Below are 22,986 nucleotides of genomic sequence, written 5' to 3'. Positions count from 1 at the left end.
GTAGTACATAGCCTAGTCTTGCCATGAAAATATGATGGATACCCTGAAAAAAGTGTTGGCATTGATTGTGGCTAGTTTTAGTAGAAATGCTAAAGCATGTGCTTTCAAAATGTTCACTACATACTACAGACTTCGAGGAAGGTTGCCAAATGCTATTCTTCTCTTCACCCCGACATGATATAATTTTGACCCATTATTTGCTCGTGGAAAGAAATGCCACTACCTTCCTGAAGTTTACTTTGTCAGAATGGTACACAGCAATAAACCATTGTTTATCACGCGCAATAAACATCCTGTGAATATAATGTTTACAATAAACTCGACCTCGGCTCTTGTATATTTATCAATATGCACAAAACATTTTCTTAATGTAAATCCTCAGCTTGTTTAGTCATTTGACCGGGTCAGGAATGGAAAGAATGAAGGCCCATCTAGCGGCGAGGATGGGAACCGTGCCGGCTGCCGAAGCCTGTCGCACTTCTCTGGGGCAATGATTAATGACCGACAGATGAAATGAAATGATAGTGGAGAGTGTTGCTGGAATGAAAGATGACAGGGAAAACCGGATTACCCGGAGAAAAACCTGTCCTGTCTCCGCTTTGTCCAGCACAAATCTCACATGGAGTGACCGGGATTTGAACTACGAAACGAAGCGGTGTGAGGCTGGCGCGCTGCCATCTGAGTCATGGAGGCTTCTATTTCTATAAACCATATACTCACCCCAAGCTGAATACACAAATTAACACCTCTTATAATTAATTTTAAGGCTTATCTCACCTAAAAACTCACTAACTTACCTTTTTGCTTCACAGTTTCCTTATACGTCTGTGTTGTTAAACAATGGAGGGCTAACACGAAGTCTAGCGGCGACTCTGGAACTAGAACGTATTTCGCGCTGTGTAAACTGCCATACGGAGGCCTTATTACTAATCACGTAGGCAACGGCGTTACATATTCCACCGTTTGTGTTCGAATTATAGTCCAGCATGTCAGAGGCTCAGAGCAAGGTATTAGTTAAATTGGATATTTCCAGGTTGCAATTCCACCTTCACTAGCACCATCTCTTGGAGAATTATCGGCGTTCTCTAGTACGGATGTTGTCAATGAAAATAATAATTCAAAGAAAAACGATACATTTATGGAAAAACCGATATATTATACGATAAATTGAATCAAAATGTCGGTATCGATATATCGATAAATCGAAAGGAAAATATCCGTATTTCGTAAAAACCGATATATCGTTGCCATACCTAGCATCAGGTTCTGCTGGAAGGTCACTGTTTCCTGCAGACGACCGGGAACTGTCTATTTCGTTATAGTTTATTCAACTTACCAAGAACGGACACGAAAAATTATCAATTTAGTTCAAAAATATAATTTCCTTTACGACAAGACCGATGAGTACCGCATTATTGCAACAACATTAAGAAATAATGCCTTGGAGGCAGTGGGAAATAAAGATGGTTGGAATATTCAGTTACTATACCCAATTTATTTTATAATTATTGTTGACTTAATGACAAAATCATGTGAAGTTGGAGTCCACATACAGTATGTCACTTGAAGTGATTTTTTATATTTACATTAGAACAGTTTCATAAGTGGCATTCCCTACGTTTGACACTGTCGTACATGTGTTCTGTGTACTGCATACGGAACTGCTCTGCTGAGGAATATAAATACACTTTACAATTTTTAATTAATGTTGAGCTTACCTCGATTAACGAGTTTATCATGCCTAGGTACTTAAACTACCGTATTATCCCTTCCAATCTTCCCATCCCTACACAAGGCCCCTGTTCAGCATAGCAGTTGCGGCCGCCTGGGCGAGCTCCTGGTCATCCTTACCAGTTGTATCCCCCGACCCGATGTCTCACGTTCCAGGACACTACCCTTGAAGTGGTGGAGGTGTGATCTTTCGCCGAGTCCGAGGGAAAAGCCAACCCTGGAGGGGGACAGATTAAGAAAGAAAGAAAGTAAGAAAGAAAGAATATAAATACCCGAAATAGAAACGGAAATCTATGATGAAAGTGCTAACTGCTTTGAGCCAGAGAATTCTTGAAATGATAGTGTCCCTTTGCTCGTTTTTTCCTGTTCGAAATACAAAAAGGCACACAGCAATACATATTGGAATATTTCCAAACACAGGATGTAGATCATGTGTACCCCCTGCTACTGAGAGCGGAACAACCAAAGAATCTGTACTCGTATGGTGCTCCGTGTAGCGGAGAAATTTAATATTTAAAAAATCAATATTTGGACCCGTGAGAAGAGGAAGATCAAAATGCACGAGGAGGAGATCCTGCGAAATACTTTTGAGAAACAGAAACACCTCTGCATGAGTACTGCTTCCTTCGTATCCAGCAACTCGTCTCCTTACTCCCAAGTCATCTCAGGCCAAAGTTTTTGTCGGAAATCGTCCAAAACAAATCGTGCTCTTTTTTTTTTTTTTGGAGTTTTCCATATCAAGTAATTCTGGTGAGAGTTCCATGCGCTGGAAAAGTGTCGTCTCTCTTTTAGACTACACCTAAATAACCTCATAACCATATGAAGAAAGATCTATGGAGATCTTTCCTTAGATTAACACCTTAGTCGTCCCCATGAGGCACTATCAACGAATCAACGCATAAATTAAAACTGTGGATATTTTTCAATCAGTCACTACTGATCTGCATTTAGGGCAGTCGCCCAGCTGGCAGATACCCTATCTGTTGTTTTCCTAGCCTTTTCCTAAATGATTTCAAAGAAATTGGAAATTTATTGAACATCTCCCTTGGTAAGTTATTAAAACTGTGGATATTTTTCAATCAGTCACTACTGATCTGCATTTAGGGCAGTCGCCCAGCTGGCAGATACCCTATCTGTTGTTTTCCTAGCCTTTTCCTAAATGATTTCAAAGAAATTGGAAATTTCTTGAACATCTCCCTTGGTAAGTTATTACAATCCTTAACTCCCCTTCTTATCAACGAATATTTGCCCCAATTTTTCCTCTTGAATTCCAACTTTATCTTCATATTGTGATCTTTCCTACTTTTAAAGACACCATCCAAACTTATTCGTCTACTGATGTTCTCCCACGCCATCTCTCCACTGACAGCTCGGAACATACCACTTAGTCGAGCAGCTCGTCTCTTTTCTCCCAAGTCTTCCCAGCCCAAACTTTGCAACATTTTTGTAACGCTACTCTTTTGTCGGAAATCGCCCAGAACAAATCGAGCTGCTTTTCTTTGGATTTTTTCCAGTTCCTGAAATAAGTAATCCTGGTAAGGGTCCTATACACTGAAACCATACTTTAGTTGGAGTCCCACCAGAGACAAATATGCTTTCTTCTTTACATCCTTACTACAACCCCTAAATACCCTCATAACCATGTGCAGAGATCTGTACCCTTTATTTACAATCATATTTATGTGATTACCCCAATGAAGATCTTTCCTTATATTAATACCTAGGTATTTACAATGATCCCCAAAGGGAACTTTCACCCCCATCAACACAGTAATTAAAAGTGAGAGGACTTTTCCTATTTGTGAAACTCACAACCTGACTTTTATCCCCGTTTATCATCATACCATTGCTTACTGTCCATCTCTCAACATTATCGAGGTCATTTTGCAGTTGCTCACAATCTTGTAACTTATTTATTACTCTGTACAGAATAACATCATCTGCGAAAAGCCTTATGTCTGATTCAACTTCTTTACACATACCATTGATATATACAAGAAAACATAAAGGTCCAATAATACTGCCTTGAGGAATTCCCCTCTTAATTTTTACAGGGACAGATAAAGCTTCAGCTACTCTAATTCTCCGAGTTCTATTTTCTAGAAACAGAGCCAGCCATTCAGTCAATCTTTTGTCTAGTCCAATTGCACTCATTTTTGCCAGTAATCTCCCATGATCTACCCTATCAAATGCTTTAGACAGGTCAATCGCGATACAGTCCAATTGACCTCTGGTGACTTTTCATTGCCTACTGTCCATCTCACAACATTTATCCAGTCTCTCAGATCCTCTGTGAGAGATGTGATGGTGTTTAATTCTATGAGTAATGCGGAAATGATCTTGTTAAACATCTACTCCCACCCTTTAAATAATATCACTCGTTGCAGTATGTAGAGGTGTACACAAGCCGCTGAGGCCTGGTATTGTCATGTCAGTAACTGTGAGTGACAACTAAATATCGGATTTGTATGAAAATGCATATTTTGTTTGCCGATATCCAAAACTGACAAGGAAGTGAAACTGGACGAATTAATAACTTTAATAGTGCATATTTTTGAGATTAGTGTATAGATTTCGGATTTATTGTGCATGTTTTCGATTATTATGCGTATTTTAACACGTTTCAAGCAGTTTTTAAGAAAATGTAAAGTAATTGCTGCCGTGAACTCTTTCGGGAATGAAATGGTTCAAAGGGAACTAGCACTTACTACGACACACTTCCAAATCACACCACAATCAATCAAGAAGTTAGAAACACATGGCGATTCGCTGAGCATTATGGAGAACGAATGTGAAACGTGAAATGGAAGTTAACCCAAGTAACCTCGGATTCCGTCTGCAAACAAAATATCATGATGCCCTTAAAGGAAATCCGGGCTACGATATCTTGGTAGCTATAAACAAATATGCATTTGGTACTGATAATGTGGATCTACACCTACACTCTCTCCCGAATTCAAGTGCTGTCCTGTCATATCAGTAGATGTAGAGAGATGCACATTGGAGGTAGGGTAAAATTCCAGACCTTTCACGCAAAGAGGTGATGAAGTATAGTAGAAAGCATGCAAAACTTACGTGGAATCCCTTTTAGAGAAGAGATGTCTTCATTGCTATGTCCAGAGACCCAGCAGCTCACCCCTAGTTAACCTAAGGAAGAGTCGTGCACCCTATGTTCCACTGCTGGAATGGCTACTCGCATTGCTACTGGCTGATGTAAAATACATTTTGACGTAATACCCATCAATGATCAGAAGTACATAGCGTTACCAACCCGCGCACAGCTAATAAAGCCTGTCAGTGAAGCAAAATAGAATTACATAGGTATTGTATCAACAGTGGAGAGATGCGCCGCTGTCTCTACCTCGAAAACAATGTAGTAGGCTTTGCTACTATCCGGCATAGCTTTTCACAACTAGCAAGAAAGAGGTAATTAATCCTCTCGCCAGTAACCCACATAGAATGCACTGCTGTAGTATACGGCAAGAAAAAAACGTAATGTTGGTCCAGGGCCCACTACCTTAACCAACCCAAACCAATGGCCTTGTCCAGGGTCTAGCGTAACCTATCCGAACCAATGGCCTTGTTCAGACCCTACCCTAACCAACACAGACCAATGGCCTTGCCCAGGCCTTACCCTAACCAACGCAAACCAATGGCCTTTTCCAGGTCGTACCGTAACCAACCTATCCAAATCAATGGCCTAGTCCAGGCCCTACTCTAACCTCTCCAGATCAGTGACGTTGTCCAGGCCTTAACCTGAAATCTCCAGACCAATGACGTTGTCCAGGCCCTACCCTAACCTCTCCAGATCAATGACCTTGTCCAGGCCCTAGCCTAACCTCTCCAGATCAATAACCTTGTCCTGGCCCTACCCTAAAATCTCCAGACCAATGATCTTGTCCAGGCCCTACCCTAACCTCTCCAGATCAATGACCTTGTCCAGGCCCTACCCTAACCTCTCCAGATCAATGACCTTGTCCAGGCCCTAGCCTAACCTCTCCAGATCAATGACCTTGTCCTGGCCCTACCCTAAAATCTCCAGACCAATGATCTTGTCCACGCCCTACCCTAACCTCTCCAGATCAATGACCTTGTCCAGGCCCTACCCTAAAATCTCCAGACCAATGATCTTGTCCAGGCCCTAGTCTAACCTCTCCAGATCAATGACTTTGTCCAGGCCCTACCCTAAAATCTCCAGACCAATGATCTTGTCCAGGCCCTACCCTAACCTCTCCAGATCAATGACCTTGTCCAGGCCCTACCCTAACCTCTCCAGATCAATGACCTTGAGCAGGCCCTACCCTAACCTCTCCAGATCAGTGACGTTGTCCAGGCCTTACCCTGAAATCTCCAGACCAATGACGTTGTCCAGGCCCTACCCTAACCTCTCCAGATCAATGACCTTGTCCAGGCCCTAGCCTAACCTCTCCAGATCAATGACCTTGTCCTGGCCCTACCCTAAAATCTCCAGACCAATGATCTTGTCCACGCCCTACCCTAACCTCTCCAGATCAATGACCTTGTCCAGGCCCTACCCTAAATTCTCCAGACCAATGATCTTGTCCAGGCCATAGCCTAACCTCTCCAGATCAATGACCTTGTCCAGGCCCTATCCTAACCTCTCCAGATCAATGACCTTGTCCTGGCCCTACCCTAAAATCTCCAGACCAATGATCTTGTCTAGGCCCTACCCTAACCTCTCCAGATCAATGACCTTGTCCAGGACCTACCCTAACCTCTCCAGATCAATGACCTTGTCCAGGCCCTAGCCTAACCTCTCCAGATCAATGACCTTGTCCTGGCCCTACCCTAAAATCTCCAGACCAATGATCTTGTCCACGCCCTACCCTAACATCTCCAGATCAATGATCTTGTCCAGGCCCTACCCTAAAATCTCCAGACCAATGATCTTGTCCAGGCCCTAGCCTAACCTCTCCAGATCAATGACCTTGTCCTGGCCCTACCCTAAAATCTCCAGACCAATGATCTTGTCCAGGCCCTACCCTAACCTCTCCAGATCAATGACCTTGTCCAGGCCCTACCCTGACCTCTCCAGATCAATGACCTTGTCCAGGCCCTACCCTAACCTCTCCAGATCAGTAACGTTGTCCAGGCCTTACCCTGAAATCTCCAGACCAATGACGTTGTCCAGGCCCTACCCTAACCTCTCCAGATCAATGACCTTGTCCAGGCCCTAGCCTAACCTCTCCAGATCAATGACCTTGTCCTGGCCCTACCCTAAAATCTCCAGACCAATGATCTTGTCCACGCCCTACCCTAACCTCTCCAGATCAATGACCTTGTCCAGGCCCTACCCTAAAATCTCCAGACCAATGATCTTGTCCAGGCCATAGACTAACCTCTCCAGATCAATGACCTTGTCCAAGCCCTACCCTAAAATCTCCAGACTAATGATCTTGTCCAGGCCCTACCCTAACCTCTCCAGATCAATGACCTTGTCCAGGCCCTACCCTAACCTCTCCAGATCAATGACCTTGTCCAGGCCCTACCCTAACCTCTCCAGATCAGTGACGTTGTCCAGGCCCTACCCTAACCTCTCCAGATCAATGACCTTGTCCAGGCCCTACCCTAACCTCGCCAGATCAATGACCTTGTCCAGGCCCTACCCTAACCTCTCCAGATCAATGAACTTGTCCAGGCCCTACCCTAAAATCTCCAGACCAATGACCTTGTCCAGGCCCTACCCTAACCTCTCCAGATCAATGACCTTGTCCAGGCCCTACCCTAACCTCTCCAGATCAGTGACGTTGTCCAGGTCCTACCCTAACCTCTCCAGATCAATGGCCTTGTCCACGCCCTACCCTAACCTCTCCAGATCAATGGCCTTGTCCACGCCCTACCCTAACCTCTCCAGATCAGTGATGTTGTCCAGGCCCTAGCCTAACCTCTCCAGATCAATGGCCTTGTCCAGGCCCTACCCTAACCTCTCCAGATCAATGGCCTTGTCCAGGCCCTAGCCTAACCTCTCCAGATCAATGGCCTTGTCCAGGCCCTAGCCTAACCTCTCCAGATCAATGGCCTTGTCCAGGCCCTACCCTAACCTCTCCAGATCAATGGCCTTGTCCAGGCCCTACCCTAACCTCTCCAGATCAATGACCTTGTCCACGCCCTACCCTAACCTCTCCAGATCAATGGCCTTGTCCAGGCCCTACCCTAACCTCTCCAGATCAATGACCTTGTCCACGCCCTACCCTAACCTCTCCAGATCAATGACCTTGTCCAGGCCCTACCCTAACCTCTCCAGATCAGTGACGCTGTCCAGGCCCTACCTTAACCTCTCCAGATCAATGGCCTTGTCCACGCCCTACCCTAACCTCTCCAGATCAGTGACGTTGTCCAGGCCCTAGCCTAACCTCTCCAGATCAATGGCCTTGTCCACGCCCTACCCTAACCTCTCCAGATCAATGGCCTTGTCCAGGCCCTACCCTAACCTCTCCAGATCAATGGCCTTGTCCAGGCCCTAGCCTAACCTCTCCAGATCAATGGTCTTGTCGAGGCCCTACCCTAACCTCTCCAGATCAATGGCCTTGTCCAGGCCCTACCCTAACCTCTCCAGATCAATGACCTTGTCCAGGCCCTACTCTAACCTCTCCAGATCAATGACCTTGTCCAGGCCCTACCCTAACCTCTCCAGATCAATGGCCTTGTCCACGCCCTACCCTAACCTCTCCAGATCAATGGCCTTGTCCACGCCCTACCCTAACCTCTCCAGATCAGTGACGTTGTCCAGGCCCTAGCCTAACCTCTCCAGATCAATGGCCTTGTCCAGGCCCTAGCCTAACCTCTCCAGATCAATGGCCTTGTCCAGGCCCTACCCTAACCTCTCCAGATCAATGACCTTGTCCAGGCCCTATCCTAACCTATCCAGATCAATGGCCTTGTCCAGGCCCTACCCTAACCTCTCCAGATCAATGACCTTGTCCAGGCCCAACCCTAACCTCTCCAGATCAATGGCCTTGTCCACGCCATACCCTAACCTCTCCAGATCAATGGCCTTGTCCACGCCCTACCCTAACCTCTCCAGATCAGTGACGTTGTCCAGGCCCTACCCTAACCTCTCCAGATCAATGGCCTTGTCCAGGCCCTAGCCTAACCTCTCCAGATCAATGGCCTTGTCCAGGCCCTAGCCTAACCTCTCCAGATCAATGGTCTTGTCCAGGCCCTACCCTAACCTCTCCAGATCAATGACCTTGTCCAGGCCCTATCCTAACCTCTCCAGATCAATGGCCTTGTCCAGGCCCTACCCTAACCTCTCCAGATCAGTGGCCTTGTCCACGCCCTACCCTAACCTCTCCAGATCAGTGACGTTGTCCAGGCCCTAGCCTAACCTCTCCAGATCAATAGCCTTGTCCAGGCCCTAGCCTAACCTCTCCAGATCAATGGCCTTGTCCAGGCCATAGCCTAACCTCTCCAGATCAATGGCCTTGTCCAGGCCCTATCCTAACCTCTCCAGATCAATGGCCTTGTCCAGGCCCTAGCCTAAAATCTCCAGACCAATGATCTTGTCCACGCCCTAGCCTAACCTCTCCAGATCAATGGCCTTGTCCAGGCCCTAGCCTAAAATCTCCAGATCAATGACCTTGTCCACGTCCTACCCTAACCTCTCCAGATCAATGGCCTTGTCCAGGCCCTAGCCTAAAATCTCCAGACCAATGATCTTGTCCACGCCCTAGCCTAACCTCTCCAGATCAGTGGCCTTGTCCACGCCCTACCCTAACCTCTCCAGATCAGTGACGTTGTCCAGGCCCTACCCTAACCTCTCCAGATCAATGGCCTTGTCCAGGCCCTAGCCTAACCTCTCCAGATCAATGGCCTTGTCCAGGCCCTAGCCTAACCTCTCCAGATCAATGGTCTTGTCCAGGCCCTACCCTAACCTCTCCAGATCAATGACCTTGTCCAGGCCCTATCCTAACCTCTCCAGATCAATGGCCTTGTCCAGGCCCTACCCTAACCTCTCCAGATCAGTGGCCTTGTCCACGCCCTACCCTAACCTCTCCAGATCAGTGACGTTGTCCAGGCCCTAGCCTAACCTCTCCAGATCAATAGCCTTGTCCAGGCCCTAGCCTAACCTCTCCAGATCAATGGCCTTGTCCAGGCCATAGCCTAACCTCTCCAGATCAATGGCCTTGTCCAGGCCCTATCCTAACCTCTCCAGATCAATGGCCTTGTCCAGGCCCTAGCCTAAAATCTCCAGACCAATGATCTTGTCCACGCCCTAGCCTAACCTCTCCAGATCAATGGCCTTGTCCAGGCCCTAGCCTAAAATCTCCAGATCAATGACCTTGTCCACGTCCTACCCTAACCTCTCCAGATCAATGGCCTTGTCCAGGCCCTAGCCTAAAATCTCCAGACCAATGATCTTGTCCACGCCCTATCCCAACCAATCCAGACCAATGGTCTAGTAGAGAGGGTGGCAGCGCGTGGTCACGTATTCTGCAAGAAATAGACATAGGACAGTCGTACGGTGCGTAGGTGTTGGCGATGCAAATGGTAACCCATGGTACTAATGTTGCGTGATGAGGACTGGTGTTATCATAAAACTAGTTTTAACAGACAAACGCCACAGATTTATACTAGAAAGATAGAAGAAGGCTGTTGTAGTGTACAGCAAAGAAAATGACGGACAGGAAAAGTAGAGTGTGCAGTGTAAAATTAAAGAGGAATGTGCCCTTAAGTGTGTTTCTTCTCGTTTGTGGATCTACAACCTTAGGCTACAGTGTGCACTGATACGTCTCACGAACTATGCACGGATCGTGGAACAGCCGCAGTGGACGGCGTCTAGTTTGCATTTCATAATATTGTACACATTTGACCACTTTTTATTTTGGTGTCTAATGCTGCGGTCGTTGTTTCCTTGTTACAGGTAGAAAGCTATGGTAACCCCATCTCTGTTTGCTCTCGTCGCCATCTTCTTCTCCGGCAGCAGTGCGCATGCAGTGTGTGTGGGCCAAGAGGCAACGGCTATTGCGCTCGTGGCACTGCACGAAGGCCCTAACTGCACTCTAGTCTCTCTGCGAGGAATTCAACAGCAGGCGGCCATTTTGGCTGCAGCTAAGGAAGCAGACAGTACTCTCAGCAAGGATGGAATGAACTTTCGTGAGTTGCATTTTCGATCTCTTACTTAGGGAGGGGGCCAAATTCCGTCCCTGCACCTAATTTCTTCCCTCTAGGGATTTCCAGTTTGCAAGGTTGGCACCTAATGTTTAGCCGCTCGCACACGCGTAGCCTCGTCCCGTTGTCTTCTTGTTGCACCACGTTTAGTTTCCGTGTACAAGGAGGATTCATTTTTCATGATGAGCTGAGTTAGTGCAGCCCGTTATTCCTAGAGTGAGCACTGAAATACTGGACTTCATTTCTGTCGTGTGCTGTAGTTTCTGGCTTGTAATCGCTACGCCCGTAGACCGCCGTAATTTGTAATGTTACGTGTAAGTGGAATTAGTGAAATCCTACTTGGAGAGCGTCTCGGAGGATGCCCATACATTACTGACAATCTGTATATCTCAGTTTGTTCGTTCGTGACATGTTCCAGTCTTGTGTACATATGATCGAAATATTATTATTTTAAATTTAGAAATTACATTTTTGTAGTCAGAATATTTATGCAATTCCGTGTCAACAAAACAATTCTCAGTGTATTAGCTTTACGCAGTTAAATAAAACCGTAATTTATTTCATATCTTGCGGATATTTTGTATTTTATTTGGACAGGTAAAAATGCCAAATATGGCTGCCACCACAAGATTTAACATGGCCGGTTCTAGGGTTAAAAGGGGATAAAAAATGCCTTCTATTCGTTTTTATATCTACCTGTTTATTTGCTTACCAGCATGACATAATCCAGTTACTTAAAGGTATCAACACAGTACAATATACTATACAATCCGTCCTTTGCCCGAGATAACGTTGGCGCTGTACCATCGCACAGCCTCGGAAGCAGAGTAGGCTGTTTCAACCAGCGCCTTCCTGCGCTCTTCAAAGACGAGAGACTCTTCTGTTCATTTCGTCATCACTTCATCTTTATTATCAGCTAGAGTCTTTGTCGTCTTGTGAAAAGATGTTGGTGAAGGAGATATTCTTTGTTGTGTCATGTTGAGAGAATATGTTGGTAAGGGAGATATTCTTTGACGTGGTGTGTTGCGTGAATAATGTTCTATGTCTAGGGGATGACGGCAGCCCTAAGACACTGCGTGATCTAGGAGCTGAAGGCAGACCTAGCACATTACGGAGTTTTTGACATGATCTGAAACTGCCGAAACTTCTGGTCTTGGGAGATGAAGAAAGTCTTATAACAGTTGCGGTTCTAGTTTTGGCTGAAAGGTTCATAAAAGTCTGGGTTCTGTGAGGGAAACGATTAAATGCTAACGAACGTGATTTGGTAGGAACTGGCAAATCTATCATGTAACGTGTTTTTCCGTTGGCGGATACAGTCTTAAAAGTACGCGTTTTCTGTGTCCGAGGAAATCGGCTCTGCAAATCAATTTTGTCGACTGTTTTACTGCTTGAGACGTCGAATATATCGGATCCGGTTTCACTTGCAGAACGTTGTGGAGTTTTAGTGTTCTCATTGACGACTTCACAGGACTTAAATTCTTTCCACTTATGTAGCATTTTGTATTCATCTTGCTCGCCAATCCAGTTCCTTGCTTCGGGCTCCTTCAGATGCAGCGACGCCATTTCCTGACGGTATCTCATAGGATTCCGCCAAAACGTGCATCGCACTACAGCGTATTCCGCAGCTAGTCGGACCATTTCTAACACTTCCGGAATATGAGTAACGTATTGCACTTGCGGAAACTGTTTATTGCGCATCAATTTGATCAGTTGGAATGGCTTCATAAATCCGAATCTGATACATTTCATGAGTGCCACTGCCTCCTGATGTCGCACCTGCCAGTCGTAGCTGAGCCATTTCATAGCTGCCTGGAAGACTTCCATCTCATCGTGCACGGAAATGAAGCTGGACTTGAGAAGGGCGCACACAACTTCCAGTGATAGTCGAGAAAAATCATTGGTCTGGACCATAGGTAAGAATGATTTAGATATTCGAGGCAACATCAATTCTTCCACTTCTTTATTGCCTCTAGTCATGGCATCCGACAAGAGAAGTATCGCTGTCTCTTCATTGAATACCTCCAGAGAATCAATGAAAGCCCAGCATTCTTCTTCTAATTGAGGCATACCCAAATACGTGGCTGCATCCAGCATATCGAGGGTGTTTCTCCTCGTGAGAACAGGCTCTGCTGGGTCATCGTCCTGTTGAAGGATCCACCTGTAAACGTATCCGAAAGTCTCCGGACTTACTTTATCCGGTGGAAGGTAGATGGTGACTCCACACTGAGCAGAGATGAAGTATTTGGCGTAGGTCTGCAGCGCCAACAGGTGACACCGGAACAGATGAGAAGCGATGCGGACATGGACGTCGCAGTTGATGTGGTTGCAGAGTTTGGAGACCACTGATAGGTGAAGGTTGCTCTTCTTCACTCTGCGGATACTTTCCCAATACACTGGTTCTTCATAGAGACCATCAAGAAGCCTGAGACACGTTTGTAGATCGGACTGGGACTCCTCACTATCGCCTAGGGAATCCAGTTCGCTGTCCGTCCTGGATGAAGCTTCTGATTCCTCAGGGATCGACTGAAGGTGGTTGCACTCGACGATACTCATTTCTGTTGAGAAGAAAACATACAACAGCGCTAAGTAGATAGGTATTGTCAGTTCGATGGTCTAGAACAGAGAGCTGGAGGGCCGCACTGGAAACCTTAGGCATGGTCGCTGGCCGCACTTTAACTGAGGCGGTCCACGTAAAATGGCACATTCGTGAAAATTAACTTTGGAGGAAAAAGGAAATAATAAAATTGTCTGTATTTTTCTTCGGTGTTTAATTTCCATACTGTAGTGTTTGTTATTATTTAGAATATGTAATTCAGATATGAATAATGTGTGTAAAATATGACTTAAATGATACATACATTAAATAAATAAGAACTTTTAAATCAATATTATGAGCTCTTTTTACGCAGAGAGCATATTTGGTGGTAGAATTCAATAAACGAGACTTAAATACAGTGCTTTAAATTAAATGTAATCCAAAATTTGTACCAGAGTTTGTGACTACAGTAGATCAGTATTGTCAGAGAATAGAATTTTCTAGTCAGTCTTGGTTTATTAAGTTTGTCATAGAATAATACCAAAAGGCCCTACTTGATTTGCTGTTCAATCTTGGTTTATCATTCTCTCAACAAATGCAACATCGTATTCAGACAAAATTTTTGACATGTTTCTTACATTCTTCACTTTCTTTTGGTTGATGTCCGGGGAAAGCAGTCTTTTCAGTGGCGAAGTTATCTAGTCTATAAGGACATTTCTAAATGCGGGAAGGGTTGAAATTTGCAATGAAGGTGTGAGAAGACAAAACAGGACCATCTCTCATAGTGTTTATGATAACATACTGCATTACTGTGAATGGGGAGTTATTCTGGATACTGGCTTGTCCAAAAAGAATGGAGATAAAAACTGTCTGGCAGTAGGTCAACGTCCATTGTAACTTCAGAAATGGAGAAGGATTTCTGCGGCACAGTTCTACTGCAGTAACAAAAGGCTTGCGAATCTTACTCACTTCTTTCTGCTTGCTAAGGCAACGCTGTGAGGAGCTGTGACCACGAACTGGGAAAAGTTGCACGGCTAGCTCTGAACAACATCAGTTTTCAACATATCCCGCTGAGTCTTAACCAGAGAACCCGGCATTCTGCGTGAAACGGGCCCATGTGCCCTTTTAAGTCCACCGCCTCAATTTTCGTAAAATTCTGCAAATAAGTACCAGTATGCAATAATACGCATAGTTCAATTAAAACGAAGGTTTAATTGCATTAAGACTGACATTTAAAATAAAGACCACTAGGGAAGCATTCCTTATAAAGAGGTCAGATAATTCGTCGCAATCAGATTGTTTTGCCTGCGCTCTTCAATAGTTTTATGAACATTTAATACCGCTACATAATAACTGATTCATTCGTAATGTAGTTTATAACTCTTCTTTGCATATAATATTTCCTGTGCTTCGACCATTCTGCATTTCACGATGTTGCGCGAGAAAGTGGCTGAAACTCGCGTATTCAAGAGTTTGTCCTTGCGCTTTTATTACTGGTCATAGAGAAGGGTACCTCCCTGTCTGCATGTACACGTTCTGCCAAGAACCCGGGGATAGTCAGAGAATCAAAGAGTATAATTTTTGCATCATCAGAGGAAGTGTGTATTCTCTGGCTTGACAGGTAATAATCAAACATGGCTGCATGCAGGATATAAATCACCTATATCAGAATATTAATGAAAGTGCATCACTTCCAGAAGACGGAAAAGAGCATAAACAGGCACTTGTCGCTGGGCTCAGAAGATACTGGCATGAAGTCAAAGCCGGAACAAGAACAAGAGCTAGATACTAAAATGTTAGAGGCTAGTGCTAGTCGCTTAGCAACCTGCGGGTTAGGGCGAGCCTTCGTCTGCAGATCACTCAAAGTTGGAGAGACCTATCTGATTCATCGGCGGGTGAATACAATGGGAATGAAGCAATAGAACTGCCAAAGCTGTTTTTAGTAAATATATAGATTATACCCATGACAATTGAATTTGGAAGAATAGCATCCAACAACGTCAGTTCATTTGAATTAATATTTGAAAAATGACAAACGGAAAAAGAAACTTAAAGACAAACTGAACGTAATCAAATCAAAACTTAAAGGAGGACAATTTAGTGCGAGTAGTGTGAACGGAACAATTCTTCCCTTCACTACCAGTGAGAGAAGAACTGAAACTGCTTTTTACACCAATGGCAATGTACTCATTGCATGGTACGTCGCAGAAAATGTCGACATTAAGGTGTCATAGAGTTTAAGATTTAGCGTGGATCCCATAGCCATTTCTGTAATGGTTAAGACCTTTCTGAGGGCTCATTCTCTGCCAAAGTTTGGGTTCTAATTTTAAAAAATAAAAAAAATAATCTATTTACATCAAGTGAATACGTAACAACAGCAAATAATATTAAATAACGAATTAGTTCTGACTTGGGTCTAAAAAGGGTATAAGAATGAATACATTTTTGAACGAACTATGAAATAAGTTTAGTTAATTTTCTTCACATGCCTTAAAATATTTCTTTTCAAAGCACTCGTGGGCCAACTATTGGAAACTCCTAGTCTCGAACCATGTTGTACCAACTCCCATTTTTCTCGTTTTACAGTACAGGGTAGTCACGATCGGAAAGTATTTCAAGTAACGTAACATACGTTAATGTTCATCCCTGCCCGTAGTACGTCTGTCTTCTGGTAGAGTTCACTCAAATTACAACAATGACGGCATCTGATCGTGTTCTGTTTTGCTTGTGGTTCTGGCGACTGCTACCAAGGTGATACCGTTGTGAACACTTGTCTTATAATGGCGGATAGAAGGAGATTCACAATTCAGGAACGTCTTCTTCTTAGCCTAGTTAACCCTCTACCCTTCCAGCCTTTGAGATATGGGGCCGGCAAAAATCCCAGGGTCGCTATACGGGTCATCCCCAGAGATATCTTCGAGTATAAATACCTAAACTTAAATTACTAAGCAGGAAGGATAAGGGAGAAGAAAAAAATTAAAAAAGATATGAATGAGAACCTATGTTGCAAACAAATTTATTTTTAAAAACTTTGGCAAAGTAAAATACGAAAATAAATTGAAAATGAACAACACTTCACAATAAAAATTTGTCAGTCACGCACTAGGTCAACTGAAACTCTTAATAATTAATTGATATTACAAAATCGGTTTGATCCATTTAATATTTATACCAATTGTGCTGAATTAAACAAGTCGGTCTAATTTCAATTTAATCCAGTTCCACTCATAAAATTATTAACATAAACACAACAATCGATAACTGCATATTGAGTGGTTGAAATATTTTACATCACTTAATAAATTCATATTGACAACTTCGTTACAACAAGATACTGCCGACGTAAATTTATTTAATTAATTCATTCATTTAATTACCACCTATCGGGTTTCGTTACTAGTAATTTATTAACATTTTTCCAAATGTAGTTGACCTGTGGTATCTACATCCACCTCATTTGAGTGACATTTCCATCCAAAACATAATTACATTTCTTCTGTACATAAATTGTTTAATCGATATTAAATCTCTATCTCTTTGTCGTGGCTTCATATCTTCCATCTGTAACTATTAACACGGAACGAACCCGGACTGATGAGTACCTCGTACATGACTATTGCGGACTGTCATCTGATTTTGACTACGAAATATATTAACTCCACACATGCATAATCAGCTGTTTGATATTTCACACAAAATGAACACAAAATAGTAGCGAAAGGTCTTACAACTAACACAAATTCCCCAAAAGCTTTTATCTACACTGTAGGACAGAACCCCTGCTTCAAACATGACAGCCACATGAAATTAAATCCACAAATCAAAAATCATTACAACCACAAATCAAAATTTGCGTCGCCAAAATATACAACAAAGAAATCCACATAAACAACAACAAAAAAACCATCAATAATAACCATCAGGAAATTCCAAGTCCATTGACCTGGTCAAGAGTCGAAGTAATGACCGTCAGGAAGTGACGTTACAGTGACCTGAAAATCCCTACCTTTAATTGGAGTATTAGTAATGACGTTAAATCTTTAAACACCTATGTGCTGTTACCTAATTGGCCAATTTGACTTAAATAACAAATGACGTCGTGACTATCCTTTGATGATCCTATTACAACGGAGTTTATCTTTCTTTAACAAGAAACGCAGAGCAGTGGAGAAATCTTAGAACTTGAGCATATTTATTTCCTTCACGCCTTCAGCGGTATATCTGTCAACACACCAATATCTCCGTGTCCTCGGCAATTCATATAATTCCTCTGAAATCGTACTCCACATAACTTAGCCTTCACTGGGCTTATAATCTCAATTGTTCCTTTGCATTCTGCATTTCAAAATACACAATGTCTAGCCTATAATCGTCATGTTCACTGGTTCAAATCTCGCCAGGATTCACACTATTATTCATCGGAACACTTAATTTCTTTGCCTTCAATATTCTTAATGGTATCTCGTTCCATATTATCATTGGTTCATTGCCTGCCACTAACGTTTTGAGTATTAAAGTGCGTTATCCCAAACCGAGCTCGAAACACCCACAGTGCTGGCCATTCAGGGAAGCATATTACACTGCAAGATATAAAGTAACTTACAACACGTATCATTAGCCTAACAAAATCAAGTCATCGAAACAGACTTTCAACGTATTAGGTCGTGTTACGCACATGTAGTACGTTTTGAAGAGATGTTAAGTACAGAACAAAAATGGCGAGCCGGACACCAGTGGGATCCGAACCCACAACCCCCGATTTCGCGTCGGTTGCTCTACCAATTGAGCTATGGTGGCCTAAGCCAGCTTTGTTCTGTTTGAAAGGATCTGAGCTACAGGTCTGGCACTGCTGCTAGCACACTGTAGAGTGCGTTTAAGTCGCCCGTTGTGGGGCATGTCAATGAATATTGAATTTTCACGACCGCATTGAAATCGAAACAGACTTTCAACGTATTAGGTCGTGTTACGTACATGTAGTACGTGTTGAAGAGATGTTAAGTACAGAACAAAAATGGCCAGCCGGACACCAGTGGGATCCGAACCCACAACCTCCCGATTTCGCGTCGGTTGCTCTACCAATTGAAAGTCTGTTTCGATTTCAATGCGGTCGTGAAAATTCAATATTCATTGACATGCCCCACAACGGGCGACTTAAACGCACTCTACAGTGTGCTAGCAGCAGTGCCAGACCTGTAGCTCAGATCCTTTCAAACAGAACAAAGATGGTCTAGGCCACCATAGCTCAATTGGTAGAGCAACCGACGCGAAATCGGGGGTTGTGGGTTCGGATCCCACTGGTGTCCGGCTGGCCATTTTTGTTCTGTACTTAACATCTCTTGAACACGTACTACATGTACGTAACACAACCTAATACCTTGAGAGTCTGTTTCGATTTCATTGCGGTCGTGAAAATTCAATATTCAAAATCAAGTCACTTATCGATGAATAAACACTAAATATTCACTGTAATGTCCGTAGATGGTTGCTGGTTCATATCCGCAGCACAATATCAATGAACTTTCTCGAAGATTATGAATACTCATGCAACATGCCGTTACTACAAATAACATGCCCGAAAAAACTACTAAAAATGTACTTAATGCCATCTATCCTCATTAAATATAATAATACACACGAGTATCATTTCAGAAGATCAGTTACACACGCTTATATTATTTCAGATTATATAACACAACACTCTGTGGTGTAGTGGTTAGCGTGATTAGCTGCCACCCCTGGAGGCCCGGGTTCGATTCCCGGCTCTGCCACGGAATTTGAAAAGTGGTACGAGGGCTGGAACGGGGTCCACTCAGACTCGGGAGGTCAACTGAGTAGAGGTGGGTTCGATTCCCACCTCAGCCATCCTGGAAGTGGTTTTCCGTGGTTTCCCACTTCTCCTCGAGGCGAATGCCGGGATGGTACCCAACTTAAGGCCACGGCCGCTTCCTTCCCTCTTCCTTGCCTATCCCTTCCAATCTTCCCATCCCTCCACCAGGCCCCTGTTCAGCATAGCAGGTGAGGCCGCCTGGGCGAGGTACTGGTCATACTCCCCAGTTGTATCCCTCGACCAAGAGTCTGAAGCTCCAGGACACTGCCCTTGAGGCGGTAGAGGTGGGATCCCTCGCTCAGTCCGAGGGAAAAACCGAACCTGGAGGGTAAAGAGATGATGATGATGATGATGATAACACAACACACGCTTATGAAAAATATTTTAAAGATCACAATAACATTAACACATGCAAATTATATATACACAGATACACACACCCAAGCCATTAATACTGTAAATTTACTAACTCTAACTCACCCTTTCTACGTTTAAAATCAAAATGAAACTTAACCATCACATGCAAAAATGATTATGTACATATTTACATAACAAAGTGATTATGCATATGCGAGTTATATAAAATCAGAATGTGCTCATCTTAGTCTGGTTTCGTTCCATGTTCAAGCACACAGCACTTCGAGCAGCAGGTCGGCACACACGATCATGACGGTGACTCAGGTTCTCCACTTGAGGTCCAATTCATGTACGGCACAATCGTACACGTTTAATACACTGAGCATACAAAGGAAAAATACAAGTTAATTATATTACAAATTATACACAAAAATACAATCTTCTCACTCACGTACAATTCCCGGAACAGTTTAATTAGAATTACATCTCGGCAAGAATCCACGATTCCATGATAAACTGCACTCCAACGCGGCCCGCAACGTTAGCTGCTGCTCGGCGAACAGGTTCGTCGGCACTTGATACTTAACACTTCAAATGTAGGACAGTTTGAATATAACTGATTAGCACATTATTATTCATTAAGTCAATAATGTTCTCTGACGGCGATCACCGTACCGCCTGGCGTTCCTCATGGTACAGCGTCTGGGGAATCCCCTGACCCGTTTCATCACATACTGCTTCCAGTAGCCACATATTTAATTTGCAAAGTTTGCGAGGATATTTCATTTTCATTTTTCTCATTATGTTAGTCTTCTCTATCTTTGATAACCTGTTCTTATGGATTTAAACTACTATTACAGCGCGTTCTTGTTGGTGTTCCTGCTACTGCTTGACTTCTCTTCTTGCGCACGATCTTGTGATTTGCTGGTTCGAAAGTTGTGCCAATTCTGTTGCATAGGTCTTACACTTCTGTCTCTAGAGTTGAAGATTCCATCGCCTTCTTATGCCGGTCTCGACACGTGCGCTAGATTACAACACACATCCTGCTTCATGTCCGGCTCCATGGCTAAATGATTAGCGTGCTGGCCTTTGGTCACAGAGAACTCGGGTTCGATTCTCGCCAGAGTCGGGAAATTTAACCATCATTGGTTAATTTCGCTGGCACGGGGCCTGTGTGTATGTATCGTCTTCCTCATCATGTCAAATCAAAAGACCTGCACCTGGCGAGCCGAACATGTTCTCCGACACTAAAAGCCATGCGCCATTTCATTTGCCTCATGTAACATTACTTCTATTTATCTTTAGCAATTATATGTCAATGACGGATTCAGTATGGGTGCATGAAAAGAGCGAACGATGATGGAATTATGGAAACTGTTTTTAATTGCCTCACTAAAGAAGCGCCAACGGAGGCTAATGTTCGAAAACTGGAAAGAAAGATCTTTGCAACTGGGTCTGTGTTAGATGCACTACGCAGTGGAAGACCCAAAAAATATGATGATAATGAAGTCAATGCTCCATTGAGGAATGGGCAGAGGAAGCGGTCGGCGGAGATGGACATTCTCCAAGGGTCGTTGAAGGTGATTCGTGCGAACACTGGCGGCTCGCCGTAAGATTATGACCACCTTACATCCCGGTCTCGAAATGTTTATATCTGGGCGAAGGGCAACCCTCATTATTATGTAGAAATTAAGCAACACCTTCCTCATTTTACGCTGTTACCAGTCGATGTGTCTGTGACAGGGTAATCGTACCACCACTCACTGGCTGTTACCTGAACGACGTAGTTGAACAACGAGTTTCCGTATGGCCACCCGCGGAACGTATGATAATTGACTGTGGTCCGTCTTAAAGGAAAGGGTTTACGCAACTCGTATCACTTCTGTTGAAGGGATGTTTGTACCCTGAGAATGATCATTCCCGAAATGCTGCGCCGGGCAAGCAGACGCACATGACTCTGGACCGATAATGATGGTGAGCGTACCGGAAGAGTTTGAGCATACATTGCTGTCTTATTCCATTCTTGCATCTTTTTCTGTTAAAACAATTGTTTACCGTTTATGTTTATCTAATAACATTAATCATTTCCGATCGTGACTTGTGGCCCATCCTGTAGGAGCGATGACAGCTTGTAACTTTATTAGGTTGCTATGTCATTATAACAAACCGTTCCAAACATTGGAAAGTAAGAGACTAAATTACACAGTTTCTAACAGTTTGTTTCCTGATTGTATTAGAAATCTTTGTGTAGTATGCATTATTTCTTTCGTCTGACACATATACCTACTTCGTCGCCATAAGACCTATCTGTGTCGGTGCGACGTAAAACAACTAGCAAAAAAAAAACTAGTTATATTCATAGAATACGCTATTGTACTTCTGTTGATATTTCTATATTATTTCACATTTATTTGAAGAGATAAAAGAATTGCTGAGTGAGGCAGGTGTAAGGACTGTGGGTGTGAGTGAGAACTAAGGAGAATGAGGGAAGATGTAGCGAGCTTGAGGGAGATAATTAGACGTGTAATGGAGGGCAGATATGAAGATAGGTTTCTGTCAATGAATGTACAGGATAGGGTAGGTGGGGAGATGTTGTGGAAGACGGGTGGGCTAATGTTTACAGGACGTGAGCGACCGCCCTAAATGCAGATCGTTGATGATTGATTCTCAGCTTCTGACAACATTGATGCACTGCAGGAAACAGAAATACTTGTAAAGTGACTTCATCATTTAGCATGAATTTTACGGCTTGCCACTTTTGGCTGTGCTACACATACCTCATATGTTAACTTCACTATCTGGAAATGAGCATTTGTATTTCACCAGCATAATCTGGTCTTCAAAGTACAACATTATTGCATTAGTAATGTGTGAGAATTGGACAGTGTGAAGTTTTATATTTACAAACAAAAGTATTTAAAATGTTCAATGCCTGGTCCTAGCAGTATTTCACCTAGAACGTTAATCTAATATCCACCTAAGAGTTCCGTACAAAACCTGTGCTCTTTATCTCCAATAGTTTCTGATGTACATGTTCCAACCCGTGAAGAGACAAATGTATTGAGTGCTGCGAAAACTAGTTAGAACTAGTTAGAATGACAAAAGTCATTGTCGGGAAATCACAACTTTTGTGGGTTTAAAATACTACTAAAGGAAGACCTAAAGATATGCAAAAATGCGTTCGAAATCCATTTATAATTTTGGTTTTAATGAAGGAACATAATGTTTTAAAATGTAAACTTCTGCTGTTACACGACAAAGAGATAGAAGAGATAGGCCGCCTCTGTGGTTAGCTGCCACCCTCGCATGCCCGGGCTCGGGAATGAGGGCTGGAACGGGGTCCACTTAGCTTCTGGAGGGTGGGTTCGACTCCCACCTCAGCCATCCTCGAAATGGTTTTCCG

The 22,986-nt window shown here is 43.6% G+C and overlaps 1 protein-coding gene across 1 annotated transcript in view; it reads left to right on the top strand.

Moving 5' to 3' along the window:
* LOC136882227 (uncharacterized) overlaps positions 1-22,986 on the top strand; it is a 104,435-nt gene that overhangs the window by 6,296 nt on the left and 75,153 nt on the right. Inside the window, exon 2 of the mRNA XM_067154784.2 lies at positions 10,616-10,848. Within this exon, the coding sequence (XP_067010885.2) occupies positions 10,626-10,848 (223 nt within the window). The 5' untranslated portion in view covers positions 10,616-10,625. The remainder of the gene's footprint in view (positions 1-10,615; positions 10,849-22,986) is intronic.

This window comes from Anabrus simplex, chromosome 10, assembly GCF_040414725.1.
Source record: "Anabrus simplex isolate iqAnaSimp1 chromosome 10, ASM4041472v1, whole genome shotgun sequence".
NCBI classification, from domain to species: domain Eukaryota; kingdom Metazoa; phylum Arthropoda; class Insecta; order Orthoptera; family Tettigoniidae; genus Anabrus; species Anabrus simplex.
This window is presented reverse-complemented; position numbering and strand designations above follow the sequence as displayed.